At 36.9% G+C, this 17,315-nt stretch overlaps 1 protein-coding gene across 2 annotated transcripts; it reads right to left on the reverse strand.

Annotated features, from left to right (window-relative positions):
* Positions 1–13: 13 nt before the first annotated feature.
* camk1gb (calcium/calmodulin-dependent protein kinase IGb) lies at positions 14–11,697 on the reverse strand. Of its 2 annotated transcripts, none has more exons than XM_060893968.1 (13): positions 11,608–11,697; positions 9,353–9,464; positions 5,723–5,848; positions 5,375–5,449; positions 4,561–4,699; positions 4,326–4,449; positions 4,149–4,224; positions 3,551–3,663; positions 3,358–3,436; positions 2,852–2,939; positions 2,284–2,612; positions 1,948–2,049; positions 14–713 (listed from the first exon to the last, which is right to left on the reverse strand). In XM_060893968.1, exons 2-12 carry the CDS (start codon positions 9,436–9,438, stop codon positions 1,983–1,985), a joined length of 1,302 nt encoding a protein of 433 aa, XP_060749951.1. In that variant the 5' UTR covers positions 9,439–9,464; positions 11,608–11,697; the 3' UTR covers positions 14–713; positions 1,948–1,982. The 2 variants fall into 2 exon arrangements, with proteins under 2 accessions (XP_060749951.1, XP_060749950.1); XM_060893967.1 differs by lacking the exon at positions 11,608–11,697 and adding an exon at positions 11,277–11,507.
* Positions 11,698–17,315: the final 5,618 nt, after the last annotated feature.

Raw genomic sequence — 17,315 nt, forward strand, 5'->3', positions numbered from 1 at the left:
TTGGCAAATCTTTATTATCAAAAAAGGAAAGACATTCTGTTATGTTGAAAGGTATAGTGACACAGGTTATTATAAAACAACACACATATTTCCGCAGAATAATCATAATATACATATATTTCTTATAAAAAATAAACTTTGTCCCTAAGGTACATTAAGTAAATGACACAAAATCTAAATATAACCTTAATGCAGTGGTTAGTGGGATCTTGCCAACCACAGTCTCCTCATCTGGGTTCAGCAATTAAACCCTACTGAATAAATTTAGTATTTCCTCTGAGACATAAGCCAGAGGTGGGGCTAAACAATTCAGAGTTAAATATCACAGCAAATTACAGACTATTAGGAAATAAATAATACAAATATCGCATCACCAATACTCTCCATGTAATATGAAGCACACAATTTATGGATAAAATGGATTGCTCTTTACAGATAGAATACACAGGGCTGGACTTACATCAGCCCTGAGGAACAAGCTCTTTGTGCTATAATACCACCAGGTGCCTAAGAACGTTCTTCTGTTCTCAGAGGGTACTGTACTGTAGGTCTATGATTTGATGATATGGAGGCACTCTTCTCATCTCCAGTACATTGGTGAAACCGCAACAAGCAGCAAGTCAGCTGTCTAGTTTCACTCCATATCCCAAAGGAGCCAAACCCCAAAGCATGCCAGCTTCAAGTAACCAGTGGCCAAAAGACAGGTCAAAGATCTGAAAACACACACAAACACAAAGCTGTCCTTGAGAGAAGTACTTGCTAATATAATTATAGTTTGTTACTATATAATACCGTAATATAAATTTGTGTACATGTGACCATTAAACCATGTAAGACATATAACTAAATTAAGCAACTCATCGAACCACTTCTTACAAGTGGTGAGCAGAAATTCATGAATATGAATTTGGGTGCAGACTCAAACTGGACAGGTGTAGAGTAGAAAAAGTCCAGGGCCCATATTTATAAAGATTCTTAGTGCAAAGTGTTTCTCCTAGTGATGTAATTCTAAGAATATTCTTAGAAATGTTGGCGTTTCCCCTTAAAATTAAAGAGATGATCGTAGTAAAGTTATTCATAAAGCACCTTAACCCTTAAAAGAGTTGTTAAGGTCAAAAAGTGTTAGGAGTAGTGAGGAGGACTTTTAAGAGTTTCTTTAGCAGAGGAGAAAATGGGAGAAGAAATGTATTGTATACAATATTTAATAATGATTGTGAGTTAATAAAATGAACCAGATTAGATCACATAGGGATTATTTTTGTGACCAATCATATTAGAGATAACATTTCAGACACTTTTTTTTCCATCTCTTCCCTGCTACTTTGGAATTTATAGATACGCTAACATTTCATGAAACGATATCATTTTACGCTATAACATTTTTGCAGAAATGTTTACATTTACATTGCAGAACGTAATCCCTACACGACTCATAGAGACAAAGTGAAGATTTATAATAGACCATATTTTAAATTCGGCCAATCACAGTCTTCAAAAGGTCAGGATTTTTCTCTCTAAGATAAAAGTTTTTGTACAGTATTGTCCTTGCTCAGAGTTGCTCTGAGAATGGTCATGAATCACACTTAAGCTAAGATTCCTAGTTATAAACTTTTACGCTCCTTTGACTCTTGGAATCTTTATGAATACGGGCTTCGTATTAATGTTTCGATTAAAATGGAGGAGCAGTTTAAAGTGTAGCAGCAGTTTATTCTGGAAAAAGAAGAACTCTTGCTGTAATCTTTGACAATGATGCTCATCCTGAACATGTTGACTGTATAGAACACAATTACGGAAGATTAATAATTTTTTTGTCGTATATATATTTCGTATATATTTTTTGTCGTATATATTTGTCGTATAAGATTAATAATATTTTTTGTCATAAATAACTTTTAAAGCATCTACTGTACCAAATGGAAAAAGATTAAGCAAATGTATTTTCTTTACCTAATTATGTCCACTCATAATGCTGCAATGGCCAGTCACATGACACAGCAGACACTAGTCTGAATTTTCTCCACACTGTGATTGGAGCCGGTCTTCTCATACCTGTCCAAATAGGAGGAGATGATTTCTGAATAACTAAACAATTCACACTTTCTACTTTGTGTTTAATTGACATGAGCCAATACTATATTTCTATATCATAATTTCAGTATATAATATCCCTATGGGATGAGTGTAGAATGAATTTGATTTAGTGATCACTTAAGAATATCAATAAATATTATAGTAAAAAGAAAAGATTCTTTTTCATCAGCATGAACTGATAAAGCTCAGTACCTATTTAGGTTTCCTGGTTCAGAGTGGTACACGTGTTTGGTCTTCTCAGTGACTGTGAGCGTAACACTATGGCTGACCTTCGGCAGGAGGTACTGAGCTTTTGTTTCCAAGGAAACAGATGGCAACGTCATATGACCGCAAGGTATGTTGCCGTTGGGTTCTTGATTGTCATGGATTGGATGGTTGTCTGTTGCTTCAGGGTGAGGCATCGAAGTGACTTTAATGTCAGGCAGCTGAATCTGTTTCATGCTCTGTTTGGCCGATGCCTCACCGTGGGCAAGCTGTAGCTTCTTCATATGGTTGATGGCCACTGTAGCATTGAATGCTTGCTGGAATACACAAATATAAAACTTATCACATAACCTTTCTAATCTACAACTAAGAAAAAAACAGGTCCAGACTGGTAAAAATCACACAGAGGGCATATTTATGAGCGCTTGAGGCATACGAAAGGACCATTGCTGAAGCTGTGTTGTGTAATCAGGCCAGAGATCAGATGAATTGCCCCAGTGCAAATAAAGCAGAGAAGGCAAACTTTAATTAGTCTTAAGAGACTGGGTGCTTTTACCTTCCACTTGGACTTGGCAAAGTTCTTCTGGATCTGCGTGCTGACAGAATGGTAGATATCACGATTTTGGGCGGTTTTCCCGATGATCCTGAAGACAAATCCAGAAACAAATTTCTTGATTTATAACAGTGTTTAACAATGTTAAACAAATTTATATACATACATGTACACATATCTATATATCTATGTGCAAGATATATACTGTAACATGAAGGAGTAAAAGACAGATATAGAGCTTGTATACAGCTTGCTGGTTTATTAACTTAATGCTGTGCAAACAAATATGCTAAGAAGCAATTATTATAACCATAAATGCAAGTGGACAAGTTCATAGATTCGCATGTAGAGATCACAAGAACATGTGCAGATGAATAAGGAAATACTGAAGAAACAAGATTATAAAGTGTGCCCGAAAGCTCAGTGTGCACTGTTTACTAAATAAGTCACTTCCCAGTTGGGATAGAATAAACTGCTATATCATTTTCTATTAAACGCTTGTATCTTACCATGGATGTCTCAGCGCTTGCTCTGTAGTGTAGCGCAAATTAGGATTCTTCTGCATCATGTTGCAGATGAAGTCCTTTGCTGGAAAAAACAAAACAAAAACAGTAAACTCGAAGAATATGTACATGTTTGCATATATAAATATAAGCAGTTTCGTTAAATTTACACATTGAGAAAAAAAGAAAAGACATTCACCAGAATCTGAAATGTCATCCCAGAAGGGAGAGTCAAACTCGTACTTGGCTTTCATGATCTTCGAAAAAAGACGAGTCTCCGATTCCTCGTAAAAAGGAGGATATCCACAGAGACTGCAGAGACACATCATTGACCAAGTTAATTGTCTAATTATTATATATTAACTTTAATAGGAAATTAGCTGTTTTGCTGTAACCCTCCTGTTTAATTTCCTCTCCTTAATTTTGTAGAACAAGTGTATTGCATGTCTGTGTTTTGGCATTATCCACTAGAGGGAGTCCTTTCACATGCGACTAAGCAGAGCAGGTTAAGAGCGGATCTTAATCTGGCTGGAGTTCAATGACATGGCAAAAACAGCTTGTTACTTACACTGTATTTAAGTCATTAAACTCTTAACAAGTCACAAACCTTAATTTCTATCTTTCAGTACCAACATCCAATAGAATTGAAGCCTACAGTAATAGGTCTCATGTGGGATATAAACTCTATTGTGTTTTATGTTTATCGCAGTTTTAAAAGTAAAATTTGTATTAATAATCACAAAATTATTAATACTATTATTAGCATAAATAGCAAAATTATAAGATAGATGTCTTACAGTATATAGGTAATGACTCCAATAGACCAGCAGTCCACTGCTTTACTGTAGGGCTTCTGAGCTAATACCTCTGGAGCTAGAAGGAAAATAAACAACAATCAATATTCAGCACAAGTTTTACACACTTTTATTTTTGTCTTATTCTTCGAAAAGAAAAATGTCATATGGCCTACTTACCCACATAGCCTGGGGTACCACAGGCTGTGGACATGATGCCCTTGTCCTCCATTTTTGAAAGTCCAAAATCACTGATCATTATCTTGGACTTTTCATCTGGACTATAGTACAACAGGTTCTCAGGCTTTAGAGGAAAAAGAGATTTTGTGCTTTACAGCAGGAAATAAAGCAGACATGATTCAATGCTTAGATGAGTTTAAAAAAAAAAAAAAATTCGGACATTGTGTGTGTGTACCTTGAGATCACGATGTACTATGCCATTCTTATGCAGGTAGTTAACTCCGTCGAGCACCTGCCTTATTACTAAGCTAGCATCCTTCTCTGAGTACACACCCCGGTCCAGGATCCGATCAAAAAGCTCACCACCTGAAACGCTGCCAGAATAAGAAGACAAAATGTTTCAGATAATAGCTGCTATGAGTAGAAGGTATGGGCTGGGATGGGCAGTACTTCTGATAAATGCATTATGAAATTCTAATTTGTGTTTTATATGTTTATTGATTTATATCTTATTTGTATTTGATGGAAATTGCTTTGTGTGGCAAAATTCTAAAGTCTAGTTCTCATGCATATCTGGTGGAATGTCTAGCTGCTAGAAATTCTTTGTAGTGTTAAGACATATAAATCTTATGAATAACGCAATGGTGCTTCCGAACCCTTGGACTCATTAGTCAGGAAATAGACAACAGGTAGGAGGTTTAAGAAGTGCTGGATACTAGCTGTTTTGTAAGCATGAGAAGCTGTCAATTAAAAAAAATAAAATATAAAAATAGAATAACTTTTGTTTAACTGAAAATACTTTTGAAACAAAGTCTTGAAAAATCTGTGTGTACAAAGTCTCTCAAATCTCTTATGATTTATAAATTGATTTGGTTACTTAGTTGAATGATCTTGGATGATATCTAGCTGTTAAAATACAAATCAATCCAAAATACTGCATTTTATTGTCATTTGTTTTGTTGTACAATATGTTGTAGTATTAACTACATTTACATTTAGTTAACACATTTAGATTTTTTGCCTTGATTGTAGGCATAAATACTACTTACAGCTGCATGACGAGATAGTAATGAGTGCGGCTTTCGTAGAGATCTTCCAACCCCACAACATTTTCATGTTTAATCCTATAACAGATTGAGAAATAAATTGGTCATTTTGTGACCTTTTTATATACATTTTTACACACAAGTATGTTGTCCAAAAAGTCTCCAAACATAAGGGAAATAAACACTTTTACCAACACCAATCTCCTCCAAATTTTTTATTTTTTTTTCAAGGTTGTGATGGACTTTAACATGGAGACAGACATTGATTGTGGACATCTATGAACATCTACTGATATATAGTGCTGCCATAATTTATTCCCTACGTTTGGAGTCTTTCGTTTTACACTTTACCTCCTTAACACAGCAATCTCATTCTCCAAGTTGATGTCCTTTTTATTCTTTTTCTTCACACACTTAATGGCAAACAGCTTTCCTGTTTTCCTTTCTTTCACCATGAACACCTCAGAGAACGCTCCCCTAAGAGACAGAGACGAGCAGAGATGTAATACAATCTTATTAAGATTTATCAGTTTAACACTGCTGACAAGAGGAGAATATAATAGAGAATGTAATATAAGCATTCTGATATATTTTTGCTTCAAAAAAAGGTCGTATTTTTAACGAGAATGTTCTTATGACCTTTTAATGCCCTTCCTATTTTGCACTTCAATCAAGCTCTGTATGCATCTGTTACATAACACCTAGCCATTTGTAACTGGATTTGGAAGTGATTTAAATAAGTGATTATCTTAAGGAAAATGTGAATTGGCTTGTTGACGGTATAAGAGCCATAGCAATAGCTTACTTTATTGTTCTCTGTGCCTTCTAATTGTTAAAAGCTGCAACCTGGAATACATGTCCTGGCTGGGGATTAAGCATCAAAATCCCCTACACAACGGAAATAGTAACAGCTCAGGTATCCAAGGTGTGGTGCTTCAAACAGGTCACTGAGCTCTCAAAGAAAGGATCAAATCCTTCTTGTTTTTTTAGTGTTTTGGAAATCTGTAAAGGTACCAGATTCTATACTAACAGATCAGATTCCATTCATTCATTCTGATTGAGTAATTCATCCATATACAGTATATATAGAACTGCTTTAACTGTATACTTACTCTTCTCATTCATTTACAATCCTGAAAATACACGTTCTTAGGGTAAAAACTATTTTGTTGCATGACGCCCACTTGCAACGGCCTGTCTCACACTGTCGCTCGCCCCCACAAACACACACCTCCATGAAGAACACGGAGCATCACAGAATTGCTTTTAATTGCCGCCTCCGAGCTCCTCTGAGGCCAGCACACTCTCTGTTACTGAAATTCTGCCTCTGCAATTTTATGTTTGAATATAAAAGGTATGAAACCAGAGACCGTAATTTACTACAGTCAGTAATTATAGCGGTACAATTCTAAATGTTGGCATGATAGATTAATACATGCATAGAGTTGACCATTAATTATGCACAATGCTCGGGGCTTATAAAAGGATAGCCTATGATGACAATACATCTCAATCGTAGCCACAAATTTGTTGCGATCTCATGCACCACATTATGCAGTGGCACATCCTCAGTGGTAAGCTCTGTTGAGGGATATTGGGATTTGGTTCAGATTGTTTTTCTCACAGGAAATGGTCATCTCCCTCAGGCAAAGCATTTCTCACAGGCCTCATTGCCTTCATTTTTATAGCTCTCAGCAAAGACACCAGGGATAATTGCAATGGATGCAAACGCTGCTAAGGAAAATGAAAATGAAATGCGCTGAAGGCTTTCATGCTTGTTTTTATAATCAAGACTGTAATTCACTAATTTAAAATTGTCCCAGCCACTCGATTAAAAGAGCCTATAGATAAAGTAAAACTCTCTCTATACAGTTAAGTGTTCTGAAAATGATCCCGATTCCACAGTGTTAAATACGCCCAGCTTATCACAGTCTTCCATTTCTCGCAACTTGTCTCTGAGAATAGAGGGAAATGTAGAGGGTGTTGAAAACTGCTGTTTCTTTCCGTGCCAAGAATAATGAAGTATAATTAGTAATTCTTTGGACGATGCTAATTGTAAGAGCAGCCACTATATATACAACCTCTCATGGACAATTAGTTGCACAACATTCCATTCTAATGCATACACTTTTAATAAATAGCCCGAATCCTAAGTCTAATTAAGTCCACTCAAGTGCTCAATGTCCTGTTTCTATTAACTTTTGTTAATTTAATTATCATCTTTTCTGTCTAAGCCAGTGGGTCCAGTAGGGTTCACAGCCACAGCAGATGTCCATGGTCCATAACCAGGTGGTCAGTGTTTTACTATAATTGTACACATGTAAATAAAAAGCATCAAATATTTATTATTGATGTTCATTAAATAAATCTGTAATGAGAAAAGTCTTTGTTATCCAGTTAGCTAATCTTGTGACTAACCACAGCACATACAATCATACAGATGCAGATTCAAGCCAAATGCTTTAGTAAGGTTTCACATTAGACACCAAAATGAAGAAAAAATGTGATTATTTTGTAAGTGTGGCAAGGGCTTTGGGGCCAGATGGTCTGGTTTGAGTATTTTGAGAAATTGCTGGTATCCTGTGATTTTCACTCTCACTCACTCATTTTCTACCGCTTATCCGAACTACCTCGGGTCACGGGGAGCCTGTGCATCAGGCGTCATCGGGCATCAAGGCAGGATACACCCTGGAGTGAGTGCCAACCCATCGCAGGGCACACGTACACTCTCATTCACTCACTCAATCACACACTACGGACAATTTTCCAGAGATGCCAATCAACCTACCATGCATGTCTTTGGGAAACCGGAGTACCCGGAGGAAACCCCCGAGGCACGGGGAGAACATGCAAACTCCACACACACAAGGTGGAGGCGGGAATCGAACCCCCAACCCTGGAGGGGTGAGGCGAACGTGCTAACCACTATGCCACCTTGCCCCCTGTTAAAAGTGCTATAAAAAATACATTTAAATTGAATTTCACTGTGCTGTAATGTATACTGTATGTGACAAAAAGGCTTTTATTCTATTCTATTCTATTCTACTCTATTCTATTCTGTTCTATTCTAATGCGAGCACTGCTTCTAGCCTCACTCCTGCTTTACACTCTGGTGATCTGAGCAAGCTGATGGCATGATATCAACACTCCATGCCAGTGTGATCTAATATTCAAGTGAATAGAGAATGAGAAGTGGAACTAGACAGCTGAAGACTACCGAACTTCAACTCCCATTCTTGGCTGATCCTATCTACAGTACATTTGACGTGTTGTGTGTATTAAGATGCTTTTCTGCTCACCACAGTACAAACCAGTCTGATTCTCGTCTGATCTCACTCCTCAAAAAAAAATGTTTCAGCATGCGGACCGTCCACTCACAGAATGTCTTATATTTTTTACACTATTCTGTGTAAATTCTAGAGACTAGTCTAGTTGTGTGTGAAAATCCCAAATGATCAGCCATTTCTGAAGCACTCAAACCACCCATCTAGTACCTGCATTGTGCATCTGCCATATGATTGGCTGATTGAATAATTACATACATAAGCTTGGTTGTTCCAAAGAGACATTTGAGCCAAAGAGACATTTGGACAACAAGATGCTAATTAAACATATACTATATTTCTATAATGTGTTACAGAACATACTGTGTATATTTAGATCCTAATATATAATATTTTATTTCATTATTAAATTTAATTTAGGTGTGTTTTATAGTTATTTTTTTATTTGAGTTTGATTCTTATTAGTTTAATATCATAATATTTAAGCCTGCTGTTTCACTGCAACAGAATTTGCAGTATGGATTACTATGTTGAGCGTGTGCTAAGCTTGTGAATGAATTACTAATCTTCAAATGTCTATGTAATCTGAAGATAGAGGCTTCTCCAAGCTCGTGCAACTTTCATTCATTCAAAACAAACAGTAATAATACCAGCTGTACTGTTGTTATGGGAATAATTATTAAAATACTGTACTCACGATCCGAGCACTTCTATGAAGTCGAATACATCTTGAATGTTGTCAGTGCTCTTCTTCCAGTCATAGTCAGCCTCTTTGCGACCCATTTCAGTGTAGGCGTCTCCAGGGATTTCTACAATACAGGAAATAGGACTCAGAGATCAATACTAACCTAGTAATCTAAAGGCTAACTTATCCAGTCTGAGAAGATAAACAGAAGTCAGAGATTGAGAGCATCAAAATTATACGTTGGTTGGGACTGGAAACAACTCCTAATATTCCAGGAACCATAAGGGACTTTGTACAATATACAGTATGTTTAATTTAAATGCTGACTACCTTAAGTCTTTATGTTTAATAAGGTTTTTCTATATAATTTCTTGAGCTCTTCAGCTAGCTGTCCTATCTCTTGAACGTGGGTACTTATTAGTCAATTAGAAATCACATGTACAGAACTGAGTCCAAAGAATGAAGTATGAAGAAATCTGCATCTGATTTATGAAGTTGTTATACAGCATCAAACCAAGCAGTGATTTCAGCACAATTATGAATAAGACTCAAAACAAGCTCCTGCTTACAATCCTTTTATTTTCATTTTGTATAAAAATGCCATGCCCAAATTTACATTCATAAGTTGATATTTATATGAAGCACATCCTAAAGAGCAATGCTTAAATCAGCTATATGAATGAAGTAGACATTGCACAAACGTCTCTTTTATTTTATCACACCTATTTCTTCTATTTTAGAGAATTTCTTCTAGCACAAGAGATAGTATGACGTGCAGAGAAACTAAACTCCTTATGGATGGAAATGGGTTAGCCTATCTACACTTGAAAGAACTAGAAAGGATTAAAAGTCAATTAACAAGCCTGGTGTGTCCAAAGGCTTGGCCTCTTTTCTCTTATATAACAGAGTAAAGAATCTTGATTCGCTTAACCCCAAAGGAATTAACCTACACGGGTCAAGAGGTCGAAGTCAGGACATCAAACAAATAGCTACTGCATAACAGTATGGACACTAAAGGGATGTGATACTGTGCGAACACAAAAGTTGTTTCTTTTTTCATTCTGGTTATTCTATTTTAATTCAGTAAGCACATATGCTGGAACTGGGTTACCTGAAAACAAAAAGGTGTTATTATTCGGACAACTCTACATGATGTGAGCCAAAGTTAAGCCTAATCTAACACTGCCTATATGTTTTATTTTTTTCAATTACTTTATGACATGCTGTACAATTTATGGCACCGAACTTCTAGAGCATAAATATATGCTTTTTATATCCCTTTGTTTCTAAGAGAAAGTATGACACGGTTCAGTATGACACCCATGTAGACATACATTAATACATACACTCATACATTTATTCATACATACATACATTCATTCATACATTCATACATACATACATACATTCATTCATACATACATGCATTCATTCATACATACATACATTCATTCATACATACATACATACATACATACATACATTCATTCATTCATACATACATACATACATACATACATACATTCATTCATTCATACATACATACATTCATTCATTCATTCATACATACATACATTCATTCATTCATACATACATACATTCATTCATACATACATACATTCATTCATTCATTCATACATACATACATACATTCATTCATTCATTCATACATTCATTCATTCATACATACATACATACATACATACATTCATTCATTCATACATTCATTCATACATTCATTAATTCATACATACATACATACATACATACATACATACATACATACATACATACATACATTTGTGTATTAACAGTGCCATTAAAACATAGTTCATTCACTAGATGTGTATTCCATATTAGTTTAAACACTACTATTACTTATGTTCGCATACCTAAATTACCCTCACTAAAATATTTTTTATTTAATCGACCTTACCTTCTGGTATGCAAGATCTCCAGGTGTTAGGGCAGTTTAGTAGGGGTAGACAGGGGCAACAGGGACAGCAGGGAGAGAAGACAGCGCGAGAAAATCGGAGCAACCGATGCGCTGATCTCAGCGACACGAACATGGGACACGCAGCTGCGTGCAACGGGAGCGCATGACCGTGCAATACAGTACCGTACAATACAGCAGGCGAGACTCACAACTTGTTACCCACAAACTGCGTTTTGTTTAACAATGTTAAAGGGACGCGTTTACTCTAACTTGCAGCTCGCACTGCTTTATGAATGAAGCGGAAAGAAGCTTATGTGCAGCTTTAACTTACCTACAGCCGAGGGGGGTATGAGATGCTCCGCTCTGCCTCTCCTGCTAAAGGCTTCGGACAGACTGTCTCAGTGGGAGGCAGGGACATAAACGAGGGCAGAGACTGGATGGGGAGGGATGGGGGGAAGGGGGAGTGCATCACTCTCTCACTTGTGTTCACTTGTACCAGGTTAGTGTTTAAGCATGACATGTTCATACGATTCAGAGAAAAGTGAACTTATTAGAATGAAAGAGGTTAATGTTCCTTATGTCAGCTTTCTTTTTGAATAACTTCTTTATTTAGTTCAGTGTAATTTTATTTGTACTTAAATTCTATACCACTCTGCTGCCCAAATAATAGTAATTATAGTAATAGTAATAATAATTTCTTCAAAGAACAAAAATAAATCCAGGCACCATTTCCAGGCACTGGTGATTTAGGACATAGACTACAGTAAAGGAAGGTGAACAATGACAAACAGGTGAGTTAGCACAGACTTAGACAGCATATTAACTTCTGCAGTCAAAGCATTGCTGTATCTTGCCATCTTACTGATATGGCAGTATAAATGTTCATAATCTTGTTTGTCGCTAGAGACATACAGGTATGCTGACTTTAGGCTTTCACAAAGCATGGTAAAGATAGTTTGGTTCATTGTGATGCTATCTCTACCCAGAACAGGATCTTTGTGCTGTAATATTCATTCATTCATTCATTCATTCGTTCGTTCGTTCATTCATTCTACTGGTCAACATTGTGGTGATTCTGCAGCTTATTCTAGAAACAGTGTACATAAAATAGAAATTCACCCAGCAATGCAAAAAGCATCATAACAAGATCTCAGTAGGTTTTCCATACAAACATCAACATCCTAGAGAAGCAGTGTCTCTAGTGAGGTTACTGTAGGGTTAAATGGAATAAACCCATGTGAACATGTTAATTACAAATGTGTATGTTTGATGTTGCTAAGGAAGGGAGATTGGAAACTAAACATGGAGCCCTCTAGATACTTCTCATTTAGTGATATGAATAGAGATGTTTGTTGATGTTCTGTGTGCCTTATGCTATCCTATTTAAATTTTCATGAATGAACTTGCAGTTCTCTCCATTATGCATGGAGCTTCAGAAGAAATGGTTAAAATGTGGTTAAAATTTTTGAAATACTATTATTTTGAATAAAAATGAAATGCGTTCTTGTTCATTTTGAGTTGGATTTGAACTTGCAGCCTACCTACGATAGGGCAAATGCTTTTCTGTTGCACCCCCTGGGAACTGTTTATGTTCATGCTTGAATCTCTTTTCTATTCAACAGTCTTGACAGCATTGATATTTTAATTACACAGCCTTTTTACAAGGACAGAACTCCAAATTCTATTTCCTTTTGTTACAGACAACAGACAGTATGGATGAAATGATGAAGTTTTCCACCTTTGCTCAGTACCGATAGCAAAGATTGTGACCCCACATAGATAGTCTTTAGAAGGTCCTTGTTAAAGTTTCTTGCCAGTCTTGTAAAGCAATTGGGAAAGTGGATTCAAGATGCAAGGTGCCCTGACATACAACAAGGGTGATGGTAATACTAGTGTTTTAAGATATTACTCTTGTTTCCATGGTTAAATAAGAACCGGCATGTGTTCTGCTGTTTGTGTCACACATTAGAAATTCATAACTAATAGTGTATTGTTGAACTTCCAGGTTCAGGGAGTAGGGAGAACAGCATTCATTGCTTTTGAAGCCTTCTAGGAAGATAATGTAAAGCAAGTCTTTGGTGCCTTGTCAATGTCAAGAACAAAATTAAGCAGAAGAATTCAACTGTTTGGGCCCCAGGAATAGGAATTGTGACTGCCTTAAAAATTTGGCAGCAGACATGAGACAAATGTAAAAGCTGTTAGCAATGCAACAGTGGAACGAAGTTCAGAATTCAGACATGGTTAGTACAGCTGTCTCGCATACAGATGGCCACGGATGTATTCTCAGTGGCTGCTTCTCATTCTCTATTCACTTGAATGATTAGCTCACACTGGCATGGAGTGTTGATATCATGCCATCAGCTTGCTCAGATCATCAGAGTGTAAAGTAGGAGTGAAGCTAGAAGCAGTGCTCGCATTAGAATAGAACAGAATAGAATATAGTAGAATAGAATAGAATAGAATAAAAGCCTTTTTGTCACATATACATTACAGCACAGTGAAATTCAGTTTAAATGTAATTGTATAGCATTTTTAACAGGGGGCACGGTTGCATAGTGGTTAGCACGTTCTCCTCACACCTCCAGGGTTGGGGGTTTGATTCCCGCCTCCGTCTTTTGTGTGGAGTTTGCATGTTCTCCCTGTGCCTCGGGGGTTTCCTCCGGGTACTCTGGTTTTCTCCCCCGGTCCAAAAACATGCATGGTAGGTTCAATCAAATTTTATTTATAGAGCACCTTACAACAACCAAAAGGAGCACAAGGTGCTTTCCAGTAAAACAGCAATAGACAATAAAATATAAGAACACAATGAACATAAAATAGCAGTTGAATTAGGGGCTACATGTTAAAAGCTTGTATGAATAAATGAGTTTTCAACTGCGATTTAAAAACACAGTGATGCATCGTATGTGTGCTGGAAGTGCGTTCCACAACTGGCATGTATAGCTTTTTCAAGGTCAGCCTGGGACAAGAATGATTTGACCTTGCTGAGTAGTCTTAGCTGGTATTGATTGATTGGCATCTCTGGAAAATTGTCTGTAGTGTGTGATTGCGTGAGTGAATGAGAGTGTGTGTGTGCCCTGTGATGAGTTGGCACTCTGTCCAGGGTGTATCCTGCCTTGATGCCCGATGATGCCTGAGATAGGCACAGGCTCCCCGTGACCCGAGGTAGTTCGGATAAGCGGTAGAAAATGAGTGAGTGAGTGAGTGAGTGAGTGAATGAGAGAGCACTTTTAACAATGGACATTGTCTCAAAGCAGCTTTATAGAACATAAGACATATTGCAAAAAGTACAAAAAGGTTAACATTATAAGGGCCTTGCTAAAGGGCCCTTACAGTAGCAGCTTAGCAGTGCTTGGGCTTGAACCCTAATCTTCCAATCAACAACCCAGAGCCTTAACAAGGTTGCCATAGTGAAACTGAGGTTGTATCTTCAACTCAGCAAAGCTGAACAATTGCTTAACACTAGAGTGACAACAATGCTTCTGGTTAAGAGACCAGTGGTCTCATTAGTGGTCCAAGCTGATGTAGCCATGTAATCATCACCTGCTAAAGTGGCAAAAGAAATGCATTGAACCTGAATGGGACTGCACTGGACTACTGCATTTGTTTCACCTCATTGGCTTGCTCATAAAGGCTTAGTTGTGTGCAAAAAAAAAAGACATTTATCCAAAACGCTGAACAGTGTGACTTGCCATAACTCAGGAACAACTCCAGGGCTATCTATGTGTTGTATTCCCATTACATAACACTACTGATCCTGGGAGTGGCTGACCCTGTGGTCTAACCCCAACTTCCAAAGCTGGGATATGTGAAAAAAGAATTTCAGTGTGCTGTAATGTATATGTGATAAGACTGGTCAGCCCCGTGACCTGGCCCCGGATAAGCGGTAGAAAATGGATGGATGGATGGATAAGACTGGTCAGAGTGTGAGGGGTTCATGTTTACAAGGTGACTTTGTTTGTATTTGTCCTTTTCAAGGAAACAGGAATTACAGTAAAGGGTTTTTTATAACATCATTATTTAATATGTAATATTAGATATTATGGATCTCGCTGCGCGGATATTTATTCTTTTTATTCTTACAAGAACATTTGTTCATTCATTCATTCATTCATGTAGTGAACTCTGTTTACCTCATAGTCAAATACAATTCATAGGAATGGAGCATATGCCACTGATCTAGAGGATTAGTTGGTCTTGTCCTGTGTTGATAATGTCTTATATAACTAACACATGTAGAGTAAGGGTGGGTGGAAGAGGCAGTGCTGCATAATCTTTTGTGTTTAGTCAACCTTGAAAGAATTTCAGCTAAAAAAACTGTACACATTAATTCTCTATATGATTAAATCTTGTTTACAATTAATATGAAGTTCTGCCTAGCTGAAGTGGATAAAAATGGCCTGAAAGCTGCGTGACCAAATCAGTTTAGTGGTGAGGTGAGAAGAGTATTTGTTTGTCCAGGACAAATCCAGCTTTACAGAAATATAAAAATTCAGAATAAAAATTATATAAATTTCAATTTATCTCTAGTGAGCAAGCAAGCGGCAATGGTGTCAAGGAAAAAACACCTGATAGAATGTTGTCCTTTCTCCATAAGAGATGGTCGGTTCAGTTAAGTTAGTGCCTGAGGATCTGAGGAAGCATGGTGCAAAGTGTGTTGTTGGAAGACTTTTAAGGTAATTGGATGCTGGCCATTTTTTGGAATTACAGGCATGCATCTGTGTTTTAAATCTGATGTGGGGAAGCCAGTGTGGGTAAAGATTGTAAACATAAGTTGTGAAGATTGATGTTGCAGGGCACAAATGGTGTACAGTGTTAGACCTACCAGGATGTACAGTAATTGCAGTAGTCTAGTCTCCAAATTGACCCTGAGAGGCCTCTGTGGATAGAAATGGCCAGATCTCATCCTGTAGTTTTAAGGGAGAAACTTTCATGACTGTGTCAGTTTAGTGATGTAAAGTGAGAAGAGTGGCTGGCTGTTCAGGACTACACCAAAGTTCCAGGAAGTGACAGATATACAGCAGCTCAGTTTTGCTTGGCTTTAGTCTCAGCTAGTGAGCTGCCATCTATTACGGGCTATTTGCCAGACATGCTGAGATTCATGCATAAACATGAATGTCTAAGGGAGGAATGGAAAGCATTGATGTGCGATATCAGACATCAGAGTGGCCAGACTTGTTAAAGCTGACAGGAAAGCTATAGAAAAATCAATAGCCATTCTTCACAACCAGTGAGCAGAAAGGCGTCTCAGATCTCATGTCAGACCTCGAAGTGGCCGGGTTACAGCAGAAGACTGTAAAATACACTGGGGTGAATCTGAGGCTACATCAGGAACCAGGTCACAGAAACTAGCTAGTTGAAGATTGGGTACAAAAACAATATCTGGACCTATAAATACATGAATATAAAAATGAAAATAAAAAAATAGAAAGAATTCTCAACACATATTTTTAAAGCAGATTTCCAATATCTGCAGAACAGTTGCATATCTCTGAGTACACAAATTAGGATTATAAAACCATACATAAAATGAGAACTTCAAATACACTTTCAGTGTGTGAATGAATTCTAAATAGTGTGATTTAAAAAAAACCCAAAAGAAATAAATAAAACAGCAGAAAGTCGTAGGAGGCAGGAAACAAAGGCCTGTTGAATACTAACACCTACCTCCGTTCCAGATTTTTCACAACATGCCACTGTTGCATCTGATTATAATGTTAATCATCCATATTACAACATACTCATTGTCATTTAGTCTATATATTGTATTATTACATACTAATTGTCATTTAATCTATATATTGTATTATTACATACTAACTGTCATTTAATCTATATATTGTATTATTACTCATCATTTAGTCTATACATTGTATAATTACATACCTCTTGTCATTTAGTCTATATATTATATAACTACTGTACCTGTTCATTACAGTACACATATATACCTGTTCATTACAGTACACATATATACCTGTTCACTCTCTCTCTCTCTCTCTCTCTCTCTCTCTCTCGCAAAATTAACCAAAAACAGTA

The sequence above is a fragment of the Tachysurus vachellii genome, chromosome 19 (assembly GCF_030014155.1).
Source record: "Tachysurus vachellii isolate PV-2020 chromosome 19, HZAU_Pvac_v1, whole genome shotgun sequence".
Taxonomy (NCBI): Eukaryota; Metazoa; Chordata; class Actinopteri; order Siluriformes; family Bagridae; genus Tachysurus; species Tachysurus vachellii.